This window comes from Podarcis pityusensis (genome assembly GCF_964106645.2).
Source record: "Podarcis pityusensis genome assembly, chromosome: Z".
Classification (NCBI taxonomy): Eukaryota; Metazoa; Chordata; class Lepidosauria; order Squamata; family Lacertidae; genus Podarcis; species Podarcis pityusensis.
The window spans coordinates 12,625,849-12,646,776 of record NC_138044.1 but is presented as its reverse complement, the minus strand read 5'-3'; the positions used below and the strand labels follow the sequence as shown (position 1 = coordinate 12,646,776).

General features: G+C 41.1%; 1 protein-coding gene across 1 annotated transcript; it reads right to left on the bottom strand.

Annotated features, from left to right (window-relative positions):
• Positions 1-5,842: 5,842 nt before the first annotated feature.
• Positions 5,843-20,673, bottom strand: PPP6C (protein phosphatase 6 catalytic subunit). Its single transcript, XM_080989663.1, has 7 exons — positions 20,232-20,673; positions 14,644-14,739; positions 12,878-12,943; positions 9,820-9,961; positions 8,455-8,534; positions 8,105-8,314; positions 5,843-6,821 (listed from the first exon to the last, which is right to left on the bottom strand). Exons 1-7 carry the CDS (start codon positions 20,304-20,306, stop codon positions 6,573-6,575), a joined length of 918 nt encoding a protein of 305 aa, XP_080845789.1. The 5' UTR covers positions 20,307-20,673; the 3' UTR covers positions 5,843-6,572.
• Between the last annotated feature and the right edge of the window lie 255 nt (positions 20,674-20,928).

Here is a 20,928-nt window from a genome sequence, read left to right as displayed (position 1 = left end):
TGGATTGTTTGGATCCTATTTTTGTGTGCATGTGACTGGGACACTAGTGTCCTCACATTCCAGTTTCTAAGTCATTCATATTCATTGCTATTCTGCCATTTGGCATCCACACCAGTGGCAAGAGCTTGACGGAATATATTCATGCTGTTTGGGATTACTTCCCATCTTAATCACTCCTCCGCTATATTTTTCCATCCTTGGAGCATGGGCAGGTATTACTGCATCTGTGTGTGCGCACACTCTTTTTAAAAAATCCACAGGAAGAAGAGCAAACATTGCTAGTCCATAGTTATGTTTCAGAATGGGGGGAAATTAAGGCATATATTTTTTGTAGGCAGTGTGAGGGCAATATCCATTTCCACTGTGTTTTTCAAAAGAAATATTCAGGTCTTGAACAAGAGTGCTCTCAGTATAGTATGTTGCTTAGTGGGCATAGATTGCAATATCCAAAAAATATTAAGAAGCTGTAGGCTTCCATTAAAGTACAACCTCAGATTCCACCCTACACCTTTAAAACAATCAACAAAACAGCAGTAAAATACTTAAATTATCATAAAGAAGTATTGTGCAAAACCTCCCTATTAAAAAAAAACCCAGTCATTACCGTATGTACTGCAATTACAGTTTCTTGTGTACACCCACACACATTTACACTGTGAAGATCTTGAGAAAACAGCTGCTTCAAACTGGGTTGTCCATAGGATCCTAATGACAATAACTCGGTAGCTACAATTTTAAAAAATATTGTTGTGGTGTTTGCCCGTTTGTTTGAAAATGTCTGTATGGGGGAAGAGAAAGGGTTAACAGGTAGACCAATAGAAAAGTGAGAGGCGGAGCCCATCTGCTTATAAAAGGGCTCAGCCTGAGGTCTGGGTTAGTTTTGGTTGGTTGGGAAAGGCAGTTGGGAATAGACAGTGCAGTTGATTCTTGTGTGAGGGGAGGTAGAAGAGTTAGAGACAGGATAAAATAAGACTAAGAAGGTAAAGAATAACAACGTTTTGAATGCAGTTAAAGTTTATTTGTGTTTGCAATAAACTACACTCTTCTTTGTTAACTTAAGAACCTGACTGAGACGAAGTGATTTACCAGGGAGGACCTGGTTGGTGGCAGCGGATTAGTAGTTTATGGGTCAATAGTCCGTGAGACGACCGGGGGCTCCGTACGAACGCCACAATTATAAAGGACATTACAAGCGTCACAGCAGATATACAGCAACATAAATCATTTGGAGTACTGTACAAGTGAAAATGGAAGTTAGTAATTGACTTCAATCCAGAAAGTCCCAGAAAGTACTCCAACCTACCCCAAACTCCTACATATTTTATTCTATATTCTATCTGCACAGGCTTTCCTTGAACCGTAAGCTCATTACTGAATTTCTGTTTTCATAATACTGTTTATATCCAACTAAGTTCTACTTAGAATAGAAGCAGCAAGTAGTAGGTCCCTTGTGTGGAAGAGATGGGAAATTATCATCGCAAAGTATTGGAAGACACAAGAACTTCCCACGCTGGAGGAATGGCAGATGAAACTTATGGACTATATGGAACTGGCTGAAATGACTGGTAGAATCCGTGACCAGGGAGAAGAGTTGATGGAGGAAGACTGGAAGAAATTTAAAGACTATCTTCAGAAACATTGCAAAATTAAGGAATGTTAGAGTGATGTTGGACTGAAAACAAGTGGTTTCCAGCTGTACAGGTTAAAGTTATGGAAATTTGATATTAAAAGGGAAAACTTTAAAGTTATATGATATTAAGACCAAGGACTAGGTTTAAAAAAAAAAATGAAGTTATATATTTTAACATTTTACTAAATTAAAGATTGGGATTAAAAAAAAGTGGAAAAGAAACTGCTGAACAAACAATGTGGACTGGAATACAAAGGAGGGAGGTTTGAGGAAGTCTAGAAAATAAGTCATGTAAAATTGGAAATGGAAAAGAGAGTTTGTTTTTAATTGTTGTATTTTGTGTTTTTATTGTTAAGTTTTGTATTATTTTTATGTGAGTTTTTCTGTTTTTTTTGTTTTATGTTGTTTTAAACTTTAATAAAAATTATTAAAAAAAAAAAAGAGAGAGATGGGAAATTATTTGGGTGACAGAGAGGTGGAACTACTCAACACTTACTTTGCCTCCATCTTCACCCAAAAGGAAAACAGTGCCCAACCTGGTAATAAAACAATAAACAATGCAAGGAGAGAGCTGTAGCCCAAAATAGGAGGAAATGTGGTAAGGGAACACCTAATTTAAATGAATTCCGATCTTCAGGGTTTGAGGAGCTGCATCCAAGGGTACTAAAAGAGCTTGTGGATGTAATCTCAGTGTCTATAACAGGGGCCTGGGGGCCGGATGCGAACCAATCGCCTTCTCAATCTGGCCCACGGATGTTCCGGGAATCAGCGTGTATTTACATGAGTAGAACGTGTCCTTTTATTTAAATCTCTGGGTTATTTGTGGGGCATAGGAATTTGTTCATCCCCCAATATAGCCCAGCCCACCACATGGTCTGAGGGATGGTAGACCGGCCCACGGCTGAAAAAGGTTGCTGACTCCTGGCCTATAATCTTTGAGAACTCTTGGAGAACAGGTGAGGTCCCTGCAGACTGGAGGGCAAATGTTGTCTCAATCTTCAAAAAAGGGGAGAAATAAGTCCCAGGTACTGTAACTGCCAACCGGTCAGCTTGACATCAATACCAGGAAAGGTCCTACAACACATGTGTGCAGAAGCGCTCAATCATGCTGTGCACAGAAGCGGTGCCTCTGCCTACGGACTTTTCGGGTTGCGGATGGACCCTTGAATCAAATGTAATTCGTATCTGGAGGGTCCACTGTAGTTATAAGCTTGGTGGTTCATGGGGATGTTGTGAACATAGTTTATCTTGATTTCAGTAAGTGTTTTGACAAAGTCCCCCATGATATTCTTGTGAAGCTGGTAAAATGTGGACTGTACAAGGTAACTGTTAGGTGTATTTGTAGCTGTTTGATTGACGGAAACCAAAGAATGCTCACTGACATTTCCTCATCATCCTGGAAAAAAATGTTAAATGGGGTACTGCAGGGTTCTATCCTGGGCCCACTTCAACATTGTTACAGTCATACCTTGGGTTATGAATGCTGCGGTTGCGGGTTTTCGGGTTGCTGACCACGTCAAACCCAAAAGTACCAGAACGGGTTACTTCCGGGTTTTGGCGCTCGCGCAGAAGCACAAAATGACATCACGCGCATGCGCAGAGTGCTGTGGGTTGCAAACATGCCTCCCACATGGATCACGTTCGCAGCCTGAGGTATGATTGTGCAAACAACCTTAACAGACTGGAGAACTGGGCCCAAATTAACAAATCAGTTTCAATAGGAACAAATGTAAGGTTCTGAACTTAGGCAGGAAGAACCAACTGCACAAATATAAGATGGAGGACACCTGGCTTACTAGCAGTATCTGTGAATAGGATCTAGGGGTCTTAGTAGACCACAAATTTAACATGAGTCAGCAGTGTGTTGCAACAGCATATCAAGCTAATGCAATTCTAGGCTGCATCAACAGTAGTGTCCCAATCAACAGAAATCAGACCACACCTGCAGTACTGTGACCAGTTCTGGGAACCACAATTAAAAAAGGATGTTAACAATCTGAGCGTGTGCAGAGGATGATGAACCAAACCTTATGAGGAATAGATGAGAGAATTGGGTATGTTTTGCCTGGTAAAGAGGAAACTGAGAGGAGATATGATAGCCATCTTCAAATAGCTGAAGGACTGTCATATAGAGGAAGCTTGTTTTATCCTGCTCGTGTCTAGGGCATGAACCAATGGAGTCAAGTTGCAAGAAAGGAGATTTCAACTGAACATCAGGAAGAACTTTCGGAGAGTAAGAGCTAATGAACAGTGGAATAGACTCCCATGAGAAGTGGTGAACTCTCCTTCCTTAAAGGTTTCTAAGAGTTTGGATGGTGATCTGCCAAATACAATCTAGCTGAGATTCCTGCATTGCAGAGTTGGACTAGATGACCGTCAGGGTCCCTTCTATTCTGATTCTACAATTTTATGATTCTAGGACGCATTGAAATTAAGGAACCCACATTGATTAAGAGAGCTAACTTTGGATACAGCTGTTTTTAGGATACTGTTTTATTGTTGTATTTTTGTATACCACTTAAAGAGATGTTTAAATATTTAGCAGTTTAAGAAAGGCTTTTAACTAAATTTTAAAATATATTGACACAGGGAATAAGATTAAAACAGCAGTCCACAAAGCAGAGCAGGGCTCTTCTGTTAAGAAGCTATGTATATTATGTGGAGTTGGCAAAGCTGACAGACAGACTTCAGGGAAAGGACAGTAGGGATGTTGGAAAAGAGTGGGAACCCTTTATATTATATTTGCAGAAACAAAGAAAGAATATTGACTTGATGGTAGGACTTAAATAAACGTTCACAATTTTATGGCTAGGGAACAAATAATGTAATAAAAGGGAAAATATGATATTTGTAGAAAATAGCAAAATATAATAATGAGGATAATAAATCAGAAATAGAAGTTGGGGGAAGTCCAAAGGGAGGGAGGGAGAGACGTTATGTAAACTGTATGTTATAAGTATATTTGTAATGAGAAAAAAGAAAATTAATTTAATTTTTTTTTAAAAAAAAGAAGCTATGCATAGGTCCTGTAAGCACATAGCCATGCATCCTTGTTACCAGGATCAATATCTCATCACTGTCTCATATACCGAATTGTTCACTTAAGCGGAAGTCATAGATATTTTCCACAGCTGTTAGCTCATCAGTGTTGATGAGAGGCAAGCTGCGGAGTACAGCAGAGAAGCAAAAGGTCACACACATAAATAGGAGGCAGTGGTCAAGGTAACCATAAAAACCGACTTGTGAGAGAGGAGTTGGTCCATCCACAAAAACAGCTTGACCACATTTGTAGAATTAGTGGATTTGGTGTAGCTAAGGTAACTTTCGTCATTTGAAAAATATTTGTAAAAGCAATATAAAGTGAATATTTATACTGTGTGCTTGAATACTTGTATCTTGGTTGAATTTGAACATCTACTGATGTGATACCAGGAAGGGCTATTAACAAGGAGGAACTTGGAAATCCAAAAAGTGTGGGCATTCTTCAGTGAGAGCAAAAAGCACACATGATTGAAACAAAAGCAAACTCCAGCATACAGGTGTTTCTACCAAATGTTTTAGACAAGCTCTTCAAATGAAAGCAACCCAGTTGTATTCTGGTGCCTGGAAGCAAACATTTCAGTGTATCAGAAATACCTGATTAAAAGGCAGTGTCAAGGGAACAGTTTATGTACTAGATAACAGTACCAGCCACACTCCAAAGCTGAAATTTACATCAGGTGACAAGAGGGCCCTGCATTTAGATGGGGCAGGTGAACTGAGATTAATGCATCTAATGCTTGTATTAAGCATGCATTGTGCAAGTCTCATAGCCTTTCAGTAGTTCAACTCATTCAACTATATCACAACTTACAGTTTTATAACTCCTAAATGTTTTAAATTATATGGCCCACAGAAGGGTCTGACTTGGTTGCATAATATTACTACTATACATAATAGGCAACCAAGTCAGATCCTTCTGTGGGCCATATAATTTAAAACATCTAGGAACACAAATGCCTAGGTATCACTTTTTCTTATTAAAAGTTGTTTACTTCCTTGTACAACTGATAGCTCCGACACACCTGAAAATCAGGGGCTGCTATGTGGAAATTTAGCTAAGGAAAAATAAGTCCTGTATTAGCAGAATCCAAACATTCTATCAATCAAACCATAACCACACATGTGAGATTTCTTTGTGAAAGGAGGGTGGGGAGAATGAAAAGACATGAATTCACATCAACAATGTAGGGCTTTATTTTGAATGCTTAACCTAGAGACTGAGTTATGACTTTATTAAAAAGACAAAGTATCTGAGAAAAATCAGAACAATTATTTCGTTGTACAAATTCGTTTACCTGTACGAGGTTTTGCATTTTAGTTTAAATCCTAAAAAAATAAAGCAACGGGTGGAGGGAGATCAGGGGCAGCCATTAACACCATTTATTTATGCTGACAAAGCAAAATATAAACCAGGACATTTTTTTTACATCTTGGAAATGTACTCACTAGCAGGGCTCGGACAGTCCCATCATGCACATCAAATACAACTTTGCTGCTGAAATTTCTAAAGAGCTTATTAAAAACAATAGCCTCCCCAAAGTCAACCCCCTGAAAGATCAGACTAGTTCTGATGTTTTGCTGTTCAGATTTATTTCATTAAAGGGAAAATGCATGTTCCAATTTTTGAAAAAAAGAAAAGAAAAAAAAGAACTGAACTAAAAAAAATAAATCACAAGTACTACAAAACAGGTAGGTAGGTGGGTGGGTGCTCAGAGACATTTCAAAAGCTGGCAAGTAAGGTAAGGTAGGGATAAGAGGAGGGAGAAAGATTTAAATATGTACCCCTATTGACAATATACAACACATTTAGATAATTTAAGTATATAAAAGGCAAGAGGCAGCATTTCAGCAGCAAAGTGCTAAAAGGGTACGTCACAAAAGAAAAGGGCAAAGCCACATCTCAGAGGAAATACGGTGTGGTTGTTCTTGGGGGGATCACACGTTCTGAGTCTGGAACTGCACGGAAGAGCTTTGGTTCCCTTGTATTTACATCTTTAAATACCATGATTGAGGCAATATTTCCACAGCGATAGCAGTAGTTCGGAGCAGACCACACTGTGACCAACTTCTCATCAAACATAAATTTATAACCTTCATGCACCAGCTGGTGGGCTCGGCAGATGAGCTTTAAGTTGTTGATATGGACAAACTAAGGTGTAAACAAAAAAATAAGGAAGTTAAGGAAAATATTTACAGTAAAAATGTTGGAGGTAGTGTGCGCACACACACGCATTCTATTCCAATGACAAGGAGCCATGGCAACACTACAGAAGCCCAGCACAAAGACACAGAGCAGGAGGCGGCGATGCTCTTTCTCTCATACTAAAGTCTCCTTTCAAATACTCTCTTGTTCTCTCCCCTTAAACTCTCAGTTTCTCCTTAAGAGTTGATGCTTTTAAAATGTGATCCTGAAAGCTGAACGCAATCTTTAAGAATATGTTAACAAAACCAGGCAGCAGTGACACAGCACTAAGGCATTTTCAATATGAAGTAACATGAAGTGCAACCATTTTGATTACTGTATCCAGACATCCTACACCAGTGTCGTATTTTCCAATAAAATATCCCCAAACACAAGATTTATACTATATAGCAGTGTGTTGGAAAAGAACCTAGAAGATGGGAGTTTGAATATCCACTCAGCCATGAAGCTTACTGGGTGCCTTTGGGTGGGTCAAAGCCTCTCACCTTAAGCTACCTCATAGGGCTGTAAAGGTAAAGGGTAAAGGGACCCCTGACCATTAGGTCGTTGTGGCCGACTTTGGGGTTGCGGCGCTCATCTCGCTTTATTGGCCAAGGGAGCTGGCGTACAGCTTCCGGGTCATGTGGCCAGCATGACTAAGCTGCTTCTGGCGAACCAGAGCAGCGCACGGAAATGCCGTTTACCTTCCCGCCAGAAGGTGATATACCTGCACTTTGACGTGCTTTCGAACTGCTAGGTTGGCAGGAGCTGGGACCAAGCAACAGGAGCTCACCCCGTCACGGGGATTCGAACCGCTGACCTTCTGATTGGCAAGTCCTGGGCTCTGTGGTTTAACCCACAGCACCACCCACGTCCCTTTATAGGGCTGTGGTGGGGATTAAATCAGGAGGGGGAGAACCACATATGTCAGTCACCTTGACCTCTTTGGAGAACAGGTGGGATATAATCAAAATAATAGTACCATTAGCTCTTGTACCCCCAGCAACATGAAAAAGATGGAATGGGCACGCCCAGTCTTAACTTGCCTTGTGCAAGTAACAGGATATCAAATGCAACAGTTGTGTGAAGCAAAAACAGAATCATAAAACAAAACTGTTCCCAAAATGCAAACTTGTTCTCTGAGGCAAACACAGTCTCAAACTCCCCATCATTTCTCTTTCTCAGGCAATACTTTGATTGCAGGCCAGAGTCACTGCCAGAGACATGGTTGGGAAACTGGGTTTTCTTACCTCATTTGTGACTTTTGCCCCAAACAGCCAGCCAGCACCTCGGGGACTTATGGCCCAGGTGTCCACATCTTCTGGGTCAGACCAAACAAGGTCACAAAAAGCTCCTTTGTGTGGGATCTCTTGGTTGCGCTCAATAGTCCGAATCTGGTCCAGTGTTTTTATGTCTGGAGACAGGCCCCCATGTACACAGAGGATTTGCTCATCTATTAACTTGAAGGGAAAAAAGATAGGAGGTGAAGATGTTATTAGGACCACAATCCTTAAATTAAAAAAAAAAACCTTTGGTAAATGTATAATTAGAGAAACAGAGACAGAAAGTCACTTGTTATTCACTTAAAAGAAACCCTTACCGCTGCTACTGTGAGCATGTCAAAAACTTTGGTGCAGTATCTCCAGGCATTAGCATTACCATATTTGGTTTGGCATTCATCTATTGGAGAAAGAAGCAGGGGAAAGAGGTGAAGAGAGTAATGTTTTAGTGATTATAATTTCTCAGACTAAACTAGACGGGTTGTAGGAACAACAGCGGAGATAGGAGCTCCCATGTTGACTGAAAACCCAGCATTATCTGTTCACCTAATCACTCATTTAATTTGGGTTGCATCCAAAATTCATTATAATCACAACAACCTTATAAAACAGATTTAACTACTTTAAAAGTTTTATCCTAACTGGTTCACATTTCTTGAATAACTTGAAAAAATGTGTAATCATTTAAATCTATCATGAAGAAAGAAATGCTCAATGAACAGATGAACATGATTTTTACATCAATTGTGAGACTTTGACAAATATTTCTTTTTCAAAAAGTAAATTAAATAGTATTGCATGCCCAGCATCACTCAGCGTGCCCACAAACAACCTGCTCCATTTCGAGTCCAATACTCCATTAGACATTAGCCATATTCTTCCTTCACACACAGTTGCAGATACAGATCCAATCAGTTGTCCATATTACACCATATTTTTAAGGCACTGTTCATTCCGTTGTGTCCCCTCCAGAATCCTGGGAACTATAGTTTACTCCTCAGAACAGCAATTCCCAGCAGCCTTAACAAACAACAGTTCCCAGGATTCTTTGGGTAGGTGGGTGCACTTCAAAATATATTGTGAGGAAAATTAACACAGAATCTCTATTTCTAGATCTTAGCACTATGCATCACTCTTAAGGTTCTAAGGACAGCTTCCTACATTATAAAGCAGAAGCTTATACTTGTTTTAACAACAAACCCCTTGTTCACAATCCTTCTAAAAATGTTCCAAACTCTACAGGAAGGGCCAGGGACTTTTTCAGCCCAAGGATCACATTCACATCTGGCAAAGTTGCAGGGGCCACAGCCAGTGATGGGTGGAATCAGAGGCAAAAGAAGGTGGAGCAATTAAGGTTGGTTGTTTGTTTACTTATGTACAGGAGGCTAGTATCTGCACACATTAACACACCCCTCTCTATCCTCCATCCAGACAAGCAAGAGTTATTGATAGTGTTAAAGGACAGGCAAGAAGGCTCAATAAGGATGTGAAGCAGGGAAGGTGAGCTGGATGGCCTGGGGTGAGTCTTAAGGTCCAAACATGAGAGGCTTGGAGGCCACATCTGGTCCCTGAGCCAGAGGCTTCACCACCCTTGTTCTACAGCTTCTAAGAGGACAAGCCAACTCATCACGGGCTTATGTTGATTATAACTGTGAAACTGAAGGCAGGGTAGGAAGAGAACTTACCATAAAATCCATACACTTGAGTTATCTGTCTGCTCTCATGATTCCCACGTAAAAGTGTGATGCGATCAGGCCATTTTGCTTTTAGGGCAAGAAGATAGGTAAACGTCTCAAGGCTATAATAGCCTCTGTCCACAAAGTCACCCTGAAAAGGTAAACAACGTTTTACTATACTGCATGACATGAGACACTCAGGCTGCAATGTTACATGCGCTTGAACTCTGAGGCACTTGTATCAGACTAAATATGCATAGGACTGGGCTGCTAGCCTCTGCTTCCAGAAGTATATGTATGCTTGCTTGCTTGCTTGCTTGCTTATTTATTTATAAGACTATTTATCTGCACTTTGCCTTTAAGGTCCCAGGGCACAACACATAATTATACAATTAAAGAAAAAAGAAAAGGAGGGATAGTAAAACAGCTTACATAACATTATAAAAACAAGCAATCCCCTTCAGAGGAGTCAGTAGACCAGGTCCTTTTTTTTAACTGGGGCAGCCCCCAAATTGTAGAATTTCCTCCCCAATAGGGCTGGGCAATATCTGGTTTTCAGCATTGTGATGCATCAGCAGCTAAATACTGCGATATAATAATATATCATAATATCTGAAATGTATCTTGGCTGCTTCTTCCCACCTTAGGCAAGGAAGAAGCAGCTGAGATACCTTGCCCAGCCCTACAGATGAGCAAGCCCCCATACCACTTCAGCTCATGTGGGGCTTAGGGGCTTCCTCGAAGGCACACGCAGGCAGGCAGAACAAGGGGGGAGACACATGCAAGCACACAGAGAAAGAGAAAGCAGACACACACAGGTGGGGTGTGGAGAAAGAAAAATACAGTGGTACCTCAGGTTAAGTACTTAATTCGTTCTGGAGGTCCGTACTTAACCTGAAACTGTTCTTAACCTGAAGACCACTTTAGCTAATGGGGCCTGCTGCTGCTGCCGCGCCACCGGAGCACGATTTCTGTTCTCATCCTGAAGCAAAGTTCTTAACCTGAAGCACTATTTCTGGGTTAGCGGAGTCTGTAACCTGAAGCGTATGTAACCTGAAGCGTATGTAACCCGAGGTACCACTGTAGCAGGAAACTTGGGAAAGAAGAGGCTTAAGTGGTGCAAGGTTTATTTATTTCTTTTCTAAACTCGGAATAACCCCATGGCAGAATGCCGATCCCAGCACCTACCAGCCTGCCTAGAAGCGAAATTTATGGCGGTGGCGCCAGAGGAAGTTCCCAGTCTACGGCTGCTCTGTGGTTTGCTGCCCCCTGCAGGAGGCAGGGGAGAGCTGACCCGTCGGAACAACAGACAAAAGCATTCTGGCTTGGCTTCATAAGGTTTATCATCAGGGCAAATATTTTGAACCCAGTTGTTATTAAACTGGTTTTCAACTATCTATCACAAAATCGCCCAGGCCTATTCGCCAGAGAGATGCATTTGGCTTCTTCACCATACAGTTTTCAGTGACTGATGAACACTTCTTTACCTTGGTGTTTGACAACTGAAATGTGCATTTTTGGAATTGTTCTATTTCTGTGACCCCAATCTGTTTTAACTGTTTTTAATTCTGAATTTTAACTTGCTGTCCTGGGACCTGCTGGTGAAGGGTGGGCAATGAATTTAAATAATGAATGATAACAGGGGATGACAATGATTGAATCTAGGACAGTAGTTCTCAAAGGGTGTAGTCTACCTTTAGGTAGACTAAAGGACAATCAAAGAAACACCTACACATTTCAATGTTGTGCAGCATAGTATAGTATGAAAATATTTTATTTTTTCAAATCAAGAGCATCAAGTAATACTGAGGACAATCCTAACTGAGATCCATAACTGTGCTGGAGAATAGTATTGACTATTCTTTTACAGTTCTCCTTGACATATTGTTGGGAACAGGGATTTTCAACTCTGACAAATACGAAAGATCATAAAAGAGAAAGGATTCTCTGTACTGTTAAGAAGAGGAAGAGTTTGGATTTGATATCTCCCGTTATTACTAACCGAAGGAGTCTCAAAACCGCTAACATTCTCCTTTCCCTTCCTCCTCCGCAACAAACACTCTGTGAGACTGAGACTCCAAAGAAGTGAGACTAGCCCAAGGTCACCCAGAAACCGCATGTGGAGGAGCGGAGACGGACACCTGATTACGAGTCTAACACTCTTAACCACTACACCACACTGCTGATAAGACGAGTGTGCCTCAAATTAGGCCTAATATAAATAAGATTACCCAGCAAAAGAAAGCTCATACCGAGGAGCTTGTATACATACTTAAGGTACTACGAGGCTCGTTTATAATTATATTTTGGGAATGATTCATGTTCTTATGTAGCTGTGTTGTTTTATACTTTCTGGATATCCTGTGATCATATTATAAAGCAGTTGTGTTCTATGTTATAAACCCAGCACTGCTAGGAGTTATTTCTTTTTGTTTTCCAATATATTTCTTATCAATAAAAAAGATCTGTGTGGCATGAGCAAATTTTAATTCTGATGTAGGACCTTTGATGTATTAAGCATGTGCTCTAACACTGAGCTATGGCCCCTCACAAGTTCTAGGAGCACAACTGTTAAAAAAAACCTGTACTTGCAGAAAACCACAACCTCTGCCCTTCTACTATGGCTCATATAAAATACATTTCAAATGTTCTGTTCAGATTCAGAACCTCTCCTATCCCAAGTAACTGATTCATGCAAAGTAGGAATTCCCACAATAATGAAAGTTGCATCAATAATAATAAGATACCCCCTCACAAAGAAACAAATCTCTTCCTCATTGCCCTGAAAAGAATTTGAACCATTTTCTACTTCTACCAGTTTTGCACAGTGCTGAGCAAAGGTTTGAAATTTCAGGAACGTGAGCAATCAAGCACTTCAGTCCAAGCCTTCATTAATTAGATTATATTTTCTGAGATGGTAAAGAGAGAAAAAAGCAGAGGCAAGACACAGCAAGCAAGGAAACAGGACCCAAATTAAAACATACACAGAGCCCCCTGCTTTACCAAGTCATGGATGTACTACATTAAAAAACCTGCTAGTTATTTTTAGAATTTAATTTGTACATACCATAAATATATAGTTTGTGTCAGGAACCTGACCTCCAGTTCTGAACAATTCACATAAATCATAAAACTGGAACACAAAAACAAAAGGAGGGAAGGCTTGTATCATTAACATTCTGTGATAAACCAAGAGGATAACAAATTCAACAAAGAATGGCATAACTTTATAGAATACAGTCTATTAAAGAACACTGGAAAAATTGTAAAAACTCTAGCAGGATTGATATAGCACTTGTAATTTAAAATGAGAAAGGGTAAAAATTAAGTACAGTATAATAATTTGGATAAATGTAATTAGATGCAGTTTTAAAAGGAAGATAAATTTTGGGAGCCAAGAGAGGGGTGGGGGGGAAATCAGGGGGTTCAGGGAACCCCATAAAGGTACTGATATGGACTATGGTTTAATGTAAACAAGTGTGTGTGTAAAAAAATTGTTTTTTTGAAACTCTGAATATTTTTTTTTTTAAAAAAAACATTCTGTGTTAAACCCAAATGACTTTAAACGCCCCAAAAGTTATGAACTTTCGGTTTTTTAAAAAACAGGTGGCTCTGAAAGGCATCTGAAGAAAAGGCACAGACTGGACAGACATAGGTGTGTTAGGGGATGTTCAAGTGTTAGAATCCCACATTCAAACAGCTAAAATGCTACTACTAGCTTGATCCTGGGGTTTACCTAAACTGTTTGATGCTGAATCAGTGCAAGGCAGACAACATCTGAACTATTCCTGATAAATATTCTGTGTTCAATTATGGGCCTCGGTACTCCTTTCAAAAACTAATGTTAATATTTGTTTTATGGTTTCAATGGTGCATTGGGAGGAAGTAAGTATTCCACGCATCACTAAGTGATGCTCTCTCTACCACGCCCAACCTCTTGACCAACATTTAGTTCTTGCAAAGTACACCTAGACTATCACTTCTAAAGCACTGCAAATGCACCACCCACAACGAAATACTGCCATAACTTTGTAACATGGCATCATTGCAAGAACTCTGTTTCTCTATTTTTTTAATCTTGCAATGCAAATCATAAGCAGCACCATTGGTTTTACTACAAGAGTGCTGATCTAAAGGAAGCCTTTGATTTAATCCTGCAAGCTTCCTCTGGGCACAATATCTATAACCTTTGAACAGAATTACTTCTGTATTAGAGGCTTCAGGGATAATACTCCTGTTAATGTTAAGCAGTTCAATTAACTGCAGTCTAAAGGCCAAGAACCAAAACCAATGAAACCATGTAGCTTGGTTATTCAGAAAATGATTCAAGGAGTCAACTCAGGTGGAATCTACACACATATAAAAAATGCTGTGAAAATGCATTTAAAAAAAAAAGTTTTGAAAAATATATTGAATTTGCCATAGCTCACCCATTGCCATCTAATGTCTTTACAACACACTTAAAATATTTCATTTGCAGCTATGCAGCTGAGTCCCCATTCTGCAAGCTGGATTACTTGTTTGGAGGGGGAAAGAAATGAATAGATCATGCTTACTTCCAGAAAATTAACACACCTTGCTCTTGAGTACACTCAACCAACTGTCACTTCTGAATTTTGTGGAACGTATAGTATTATCGTTATGAACAAATGACAACAAAAACATTTTCTTTCAAGGTATAAAAAAGGGAGGGATATTATGTTGTATTGCTGTTTCCATGTCCCCCTAGTGAATACTTGCACATTCTTTTACAATGCAAAAGATTGTTTGCAAGTGTCAATCCTTTATTATTGGAGGGTATAGCATCAAAGGAACAATCCATATAAACTCCACCTGTCCATGTATGTCACCGCAGACTGTAACTGGTGTAGACACTGGCTGCACATTAGATTCTTCTAGAAGAAGGTCACAGACGTAGTCACACAAGCGCTACAAAGAGAGAGTGCATTTTGGTCATTAATACAAGATTTCTCTGCATTATGGTCATCACAATGGCACATAGCCAGCTAACAAGGTTATGAACACGTCAAACCAGAAACTTGTGAAAGGGTCAGCTTTGTAAACATGTACATTGAAGTTACTAACCCACAGGAACTTTAAGCAGCTGTCTATAGACAACTGTGGTGGTGTTGTTGTTGTTGTCGTTTAGTCATGTCCGACTCTTCATGACCCCATGGACCAGTGCACACCAGGCACTCCTGTCTTCCACTGCCTCCCTCAGTTTGGTCAAACTCATGTTAGTAGCTTGGAGAACACTGTCCAACCATCTAGACAACTGTAGTTTGAAAATAAAAATCCTCTACAAAACTGTCCTTCCAGTTTACCTGGTGGAAACTCTTACTTCCTCTAGGAAATTAGGTCACACATCTCAGCAGTTAATCCAACTGTGATTTTATTTCCTGTTAATTAAAGGCTTCTGTTCTGAGAAGAGCCAGTTATCCCAGATTTTATCTACTTTTCTCAGAACTCTCAAATTTCAATAGGTGGCAAAAGGAAGATAACAGTAGATCAAACATAAATTGACCTCTCGAAAACAATGGCTTCACAATGAGGGTTCACAATGTGTGCGGGTCATGATTCGCCGCTTCTGCGCATGACGTCATTTTGCGCGTCTGTGCATGCGGCAAAACCCAGAAGTAACCCTTTCCGGTACTTCCGGGCTGCCACGGGACGCAACCTGAAAATGTTCAACCTGAAGCAAACATAACATGAGGTATGACTGTATGTTAGCATAGCTTTTTTGCTACCATAAAGTGGATAAGAGAAGGTATCACGAAAGAAAGAAAAAATACACCCTGCTCAAAGTACTCAACACAAAGGGATCATGCAAAGACTTAAAACACACACACACACAAAACCTAATCCCAAGCACCAAACATACAACACAGTATTAACTACAAGCCCATTTCCCGGAGTTGGCTGCCAGGAAACCTGCCACCAAACTCCCACTCAAAGAAAAAGGAACCCATACATCCCTATCAGTCACTGCCTTGATACTCTGAAGATGGGGAGGGGGACAGTTTGCAGCTTCTCAGCTAATCCCAACAGAGGAAATTTTTTTGAAGAGGTAATGTGGACTCGTGACACTTTCTACACAGAGAAAATAAAAGCTTCAACTGCTGCAAAATCCTTTTATCAATTGATGAAAGGAGCAAGAGCCCCTTACTGCTCTCCACTAAGCTTTGGGTCTTTCTAAAGTCACTTACATCTGAATAAACCTCACTGAGCAAAGAGATATAGGACTGTACCACAAAATATTGATTAGATTGAAGAGTTGGAACAGGGGTCAGCAAACTTTTTGAGCAGGGGGCCGGTCCACTGTCCCTCAGACTGTGGGAGGGGACGGACGATATTTTTTGGGGGGGAAATGAACAAATTTCTATGCCACACAAATAACCCAGAGATGCATTTTAAATAAAAGCACACATTCTACTCATGTAAAAACATGCTGATTCCCAGACCATCTGCAGACTGGATTGAAAAGGTGATTGGGCCGGATCTGGCCCACTGGCCTTAGGTTGCCTACCCATGAGTTGGAAGATACCCCCAAGGATCATCTAGTTCAACCCCCTACAATGGAAGAACATGCAGGTGGCCCATATGGGGATCGAACCCACAACCTTGGCATTATCAGCACCTCAATCTAGACCACAGAACTAACTGCCATATAGCATAATTTGATAGCTAGAGGTAGCTAGAGCTGGGGATGGGGAATGTATAGCCTTCTAGAGGTTCCTGGATGCCACCCTGCCATCCACACATCCAGTGCTCTGAACTGATGGGAGCTGTAGTCCAGTATCGTCTGGAGGGCCAAAAATAACCCACGCTTTTGCCAACAGCTGAGGAGAACTGGGTTTAAATTCCCATTTGGCTCCCGCACTCATGTCTAACTCTGAGCCCATTGTCAAATTGCTGCCTAGCCTACCTCACAGGCCCATTGCGGGAATGGAGGTGGAACTCTAAACTTGAAGGTAACATAGATAAATGCACTTGAGACAATTTGATGACAACAGCAGTAATATTAGAAAAGTCAACACAACAACAAAGGTATACATAAAGAAAAAAGATTCTACCCATTAAAAGGCTCAACACCCCCACCCCCACTCAAATTCAACCTACTAGTTTAAAGTTCCCAATTAAGGGTCCGGGAACAGCACCCAGGAGGTCCAAGGGACTTGCTTATCTTGCTAATTGCACAGTGAAAGCCTTTCACTGATCATCCAGGCTCTGCTCTCCTTGCTGGCAGGGAAAAACTTGTTGCTAGATGGCAAGTAAACTGGGACTGGGCAAAAACCTTTGACACAGTTTCTTAGGGCTCCTGCAATTGTAGGGGGTGGAGGGGGAGAGAGAGTGTGTGCAAACCAAGGGGTAGGTTCACATGCTTATCATTTTTTTAAAAAATGTAAAGGATCCCTTCCCTTTTTAACTGAAAATAACTTATAATTGCTTTCAACTACCATTAAGTTTAGAGGACTCTAACACTACTTTGTAGGTAGGATTTCAGTGAATCTTGCCTTCTGAGTTTGGGATTCATGTCTCATCTTGGAAGTGCAACAGGGGAAATAGTTAAGCAGATTGTCACTATGATTAGTCGTATACACTAAACAGCCCATGAGGAGACTCTATAAATAAATACAATATAATAGCAGCCTTCTACAATGCAGTCTACATAGAGTTTTACTTCAAATAGCTTGAAGTATCCTGGTCTTTAGAACACATACTGGAGTTCTTGTTATAAATTTGGGGGACACCCCCCTCAAAACCTAGAAATTAATAAATTGTAGAATTTTGATTACCTGAAGGGAAAATTGGAGGCCAGTGGAAAAGTACAAGCTAAGCTTCCTTCCAAACTAAGGCCTCACCTGAGACAGAGGGATTTACAAGACAAAAGGTGTTGATGGCCCATCTAAGAGGTATTTTGGACCTGGGCAGACAGGGTAACTGGGCACGAGGTGACAGGAACAGGTGTTCTGGGAAGAAAGAGCCATCTTGGGAAGGCTGGCTCAGCAGAGAGCGGGTGGCACCCAGCTTTTGTAACAATATGTTTTGTGTAATTTTTTACATAAAAACAACCAGTAAAAAACAAATTCATGATAAAAGGTGGTCTTTGAAAAGACCAAGGAGTACTACAGAGCAGGAAACAAAAGACTCTCAGGTGGTGCCACCCATTAGTACTGTTAATTCTGTGGATACTTCCTAGTATGCTTAGTGTCAGCGCGTCTACTAGTGTTGTATCTCATATCTCAATCACAGAAAAAAACAAAAATCCGTAAGTACAATGATGACGATCTTCTGGCTAATGAATCTATGACGCCTGCTACGCTTCAATGCCATTTGGAGACAAAACAGAACCACTACAAAAAACAAACCAATAGATTTTTTCAAGATCAAACTTGCAGTTGAAGAAGGGGCAAAAAGCCATAGGAAAAACTCTGGTGTGACCACTCAGGAGAATCAACCTTAGCTTCTTAATATGACAAGAATCATTGCCAAAGCAGGAAAGGCTCATACTATAGGGCCAGCTATATGCAAATGAGTACTTGGTGAGTCTGCAGCTAAGGAAATCAACACAGTACAGTGGTATCTCAGTTTACAAACTTAATCCGTTCCGGAGGTCCGTTCTTAAACCAAAACTGTTCTTAAACAGAGGTGCGCTTTCCCTAATGAGGCCTCCCGCCACCGGTGCCCTTCCACCATTCAGATTCCATTCTTAGACCGAGGTCAAGTTTGCAAACCGGGACACTACTTCCAGTTTTGCGGAGTTTTGTAAACCGAATTGTTCGTAAACAGGACTGTTCTTAAACCGAGGTACCACTGTACCTCTTTTGAACAACACTGTGAAATGAAGCAAATATGATATGTCTGATTATATAAAACAGACTCTCATTTGAAGGGTCCAGACTTACAGCGATTCTTTGAATTACGTGATGCAGTATGACTTTTTCTGACGGACTCAAAATTTCCATGTGATCAGTTTAACAACTTTGCGCAGTTGTGTATGGTAGACTACTTAGCAGACGGTTTCACGTAAACACTCTCAACACAAGCTTCCAAGGTAGTGATGTGAATATTTTTTACGTTGAAGATAAGATTGAGGCAATGATTTACAAATTATGATTATGGGTAAGCTGAGAAGATGGTAGCCTCACTAATATTCCAACACTGGAGACATTTCTGGAGGCTACCAACGAAAAATTGATACCAGAAGTAAATATTACACCACTGAGCACCTGCATGATTTAGTGACTAGCTTCAGAGATTACTTCTCTGTATCAAATCCTGAAAACTCATGGCTATAGAATCCTTTTGAAAGTGATGTACACCTACTTCTTCTTTGCCAAATCTTTATTAGGCATTACAAGTATAGGTAAAGGGACCCCTGACCATTAGGTCCAGTCGTGGCCAACTCTGGGGTTGCGGCGCTCATCTGGCAGAGGGAGCCAGTGTACAGCTTCCAGATCATGTGGCCAGCATGACTAAGCTGCTTCTGGCGAACCAGAGCAGCGCACAGAAACGCCATTTACCTTCGTGCTGGAGCGGTATCTATATATCTACTTGCACTTTGACGTGCTTTCGAACTGCTAGGTTGGCAGGAGTAGGGACCGAGAAATGGGAGCTCACCCCATAGTGGGGATTTGAACCACCGACCTTCTGATCAGCAAGTCCTAGGCTGTATCAGCAGAAGAGCAAGATGCACTTGTTGACGTGACTAGTGATGATTCATTACAATCATTTTTCAAAGAATGTAGACTGGACCAATTCTGGATGAAGGTTTTTGCTAATTATTAGAAGTTAGTTGAAAAAGCTTTGAAATATCTAGAAATTGGCTTGATGTTGAACCAGATTTGAGAATAAAAGTAGGCAATATTGAACTGAACGTGGAAGGAAATTTGGGGGGGCCAAGAGAGACATGATTTCTCCCATCACATTTAGGTTTAGTGTTTTGTTGGGAGCCGCCCCAAGTGGCTGGGGCAACCAAGCCAGATGAACGGCAAGGAAGCAAGCAAGCAAACAAATAAATAAAATTAAGGTTTAGTAGCTGCTAGACATGTCATAATTTGTTTACTTGTACTATACATGAATAAAATTAAATTTGTCTCCCCCCCCCACAACTAAGTCTTTGCCATTTTTTGTTGTAATATTACAAATTTTACGGTTATTTTTAAGTATACCTAAAATGATTTGCTTATTAGGGATTCAAAAGTAGGGGGTCCATGGCTTGGCTTTTTAAAAATAGGGGTGCCCAGTAATTAGCTAATTGTTTAAAGCGTTTCAGCGGGTGCCCGTGTTGCCGCTACGCGCTGGGGCGGCTTCGGTGAAAGCGGAAGCTCAAGTAGAGCCCTACGCGGAAAGAGAGGGGGGAAGGGGTCCCCACTCGCCCCCTGCCCCTCCTAAGACCCAACCTCCCCATCTCCTCTTACCTTGAGGTCGTTCTCGGGCAGGTACTTGCAAAGCCGCGCAATCTCCACATACTTGTCCAAGTCCAAAGGCGCCATTTTGGGAGGGCAGCTTTCTCGGGGGAGAAGGTGGGAGGTAGGAAAAGAGGGGGAAAAGAGAGAAAGAGAGAGAAGAGGAGGAGGAGGAGGAGGGTGCGAGGTAAGAAGAGAGAGAGGACTGGAAGCGAGGACACGGCAATTCCTGATGGTGAAGCGGGAAACCCACTCCCTCGAATTTCCGGATGAAAAAAGGGCGAATGTCCCTTAAAATAAATAAATAAATAAACGAAAGCAAAAAGTAAGGAGGACGCAAGAACGCCTCCTTCTCTCTTCTTCTCGCTCCCTCCCCTCCCACGGCGGGAGGGAAGCCAGACCGGAAACGAGGGGACCCACTTCCGCTGGAGGTTCGAAACTCGACGTCGGGAGACTGATTTCCGATAAGATTGCAGACGAGTACCGGCTTCTTCCTCCTACAGCGCTCTGAGGTGAATCCCAACCCCATTGCATTCTGGGATTCGTAGTCTGGTGCAAAACCAATAGCTCAACGCCACAGGGAGGTCGGGATGTAAAGTGGGTGCCAGACGGTGCTCTTTTGCCTTTGTTTACCTCCCCCACCCAGCAATTCTTTGTTATATTTATAAAAAACCAGAATACAAGAACACAATACAGGAGACACATGCAA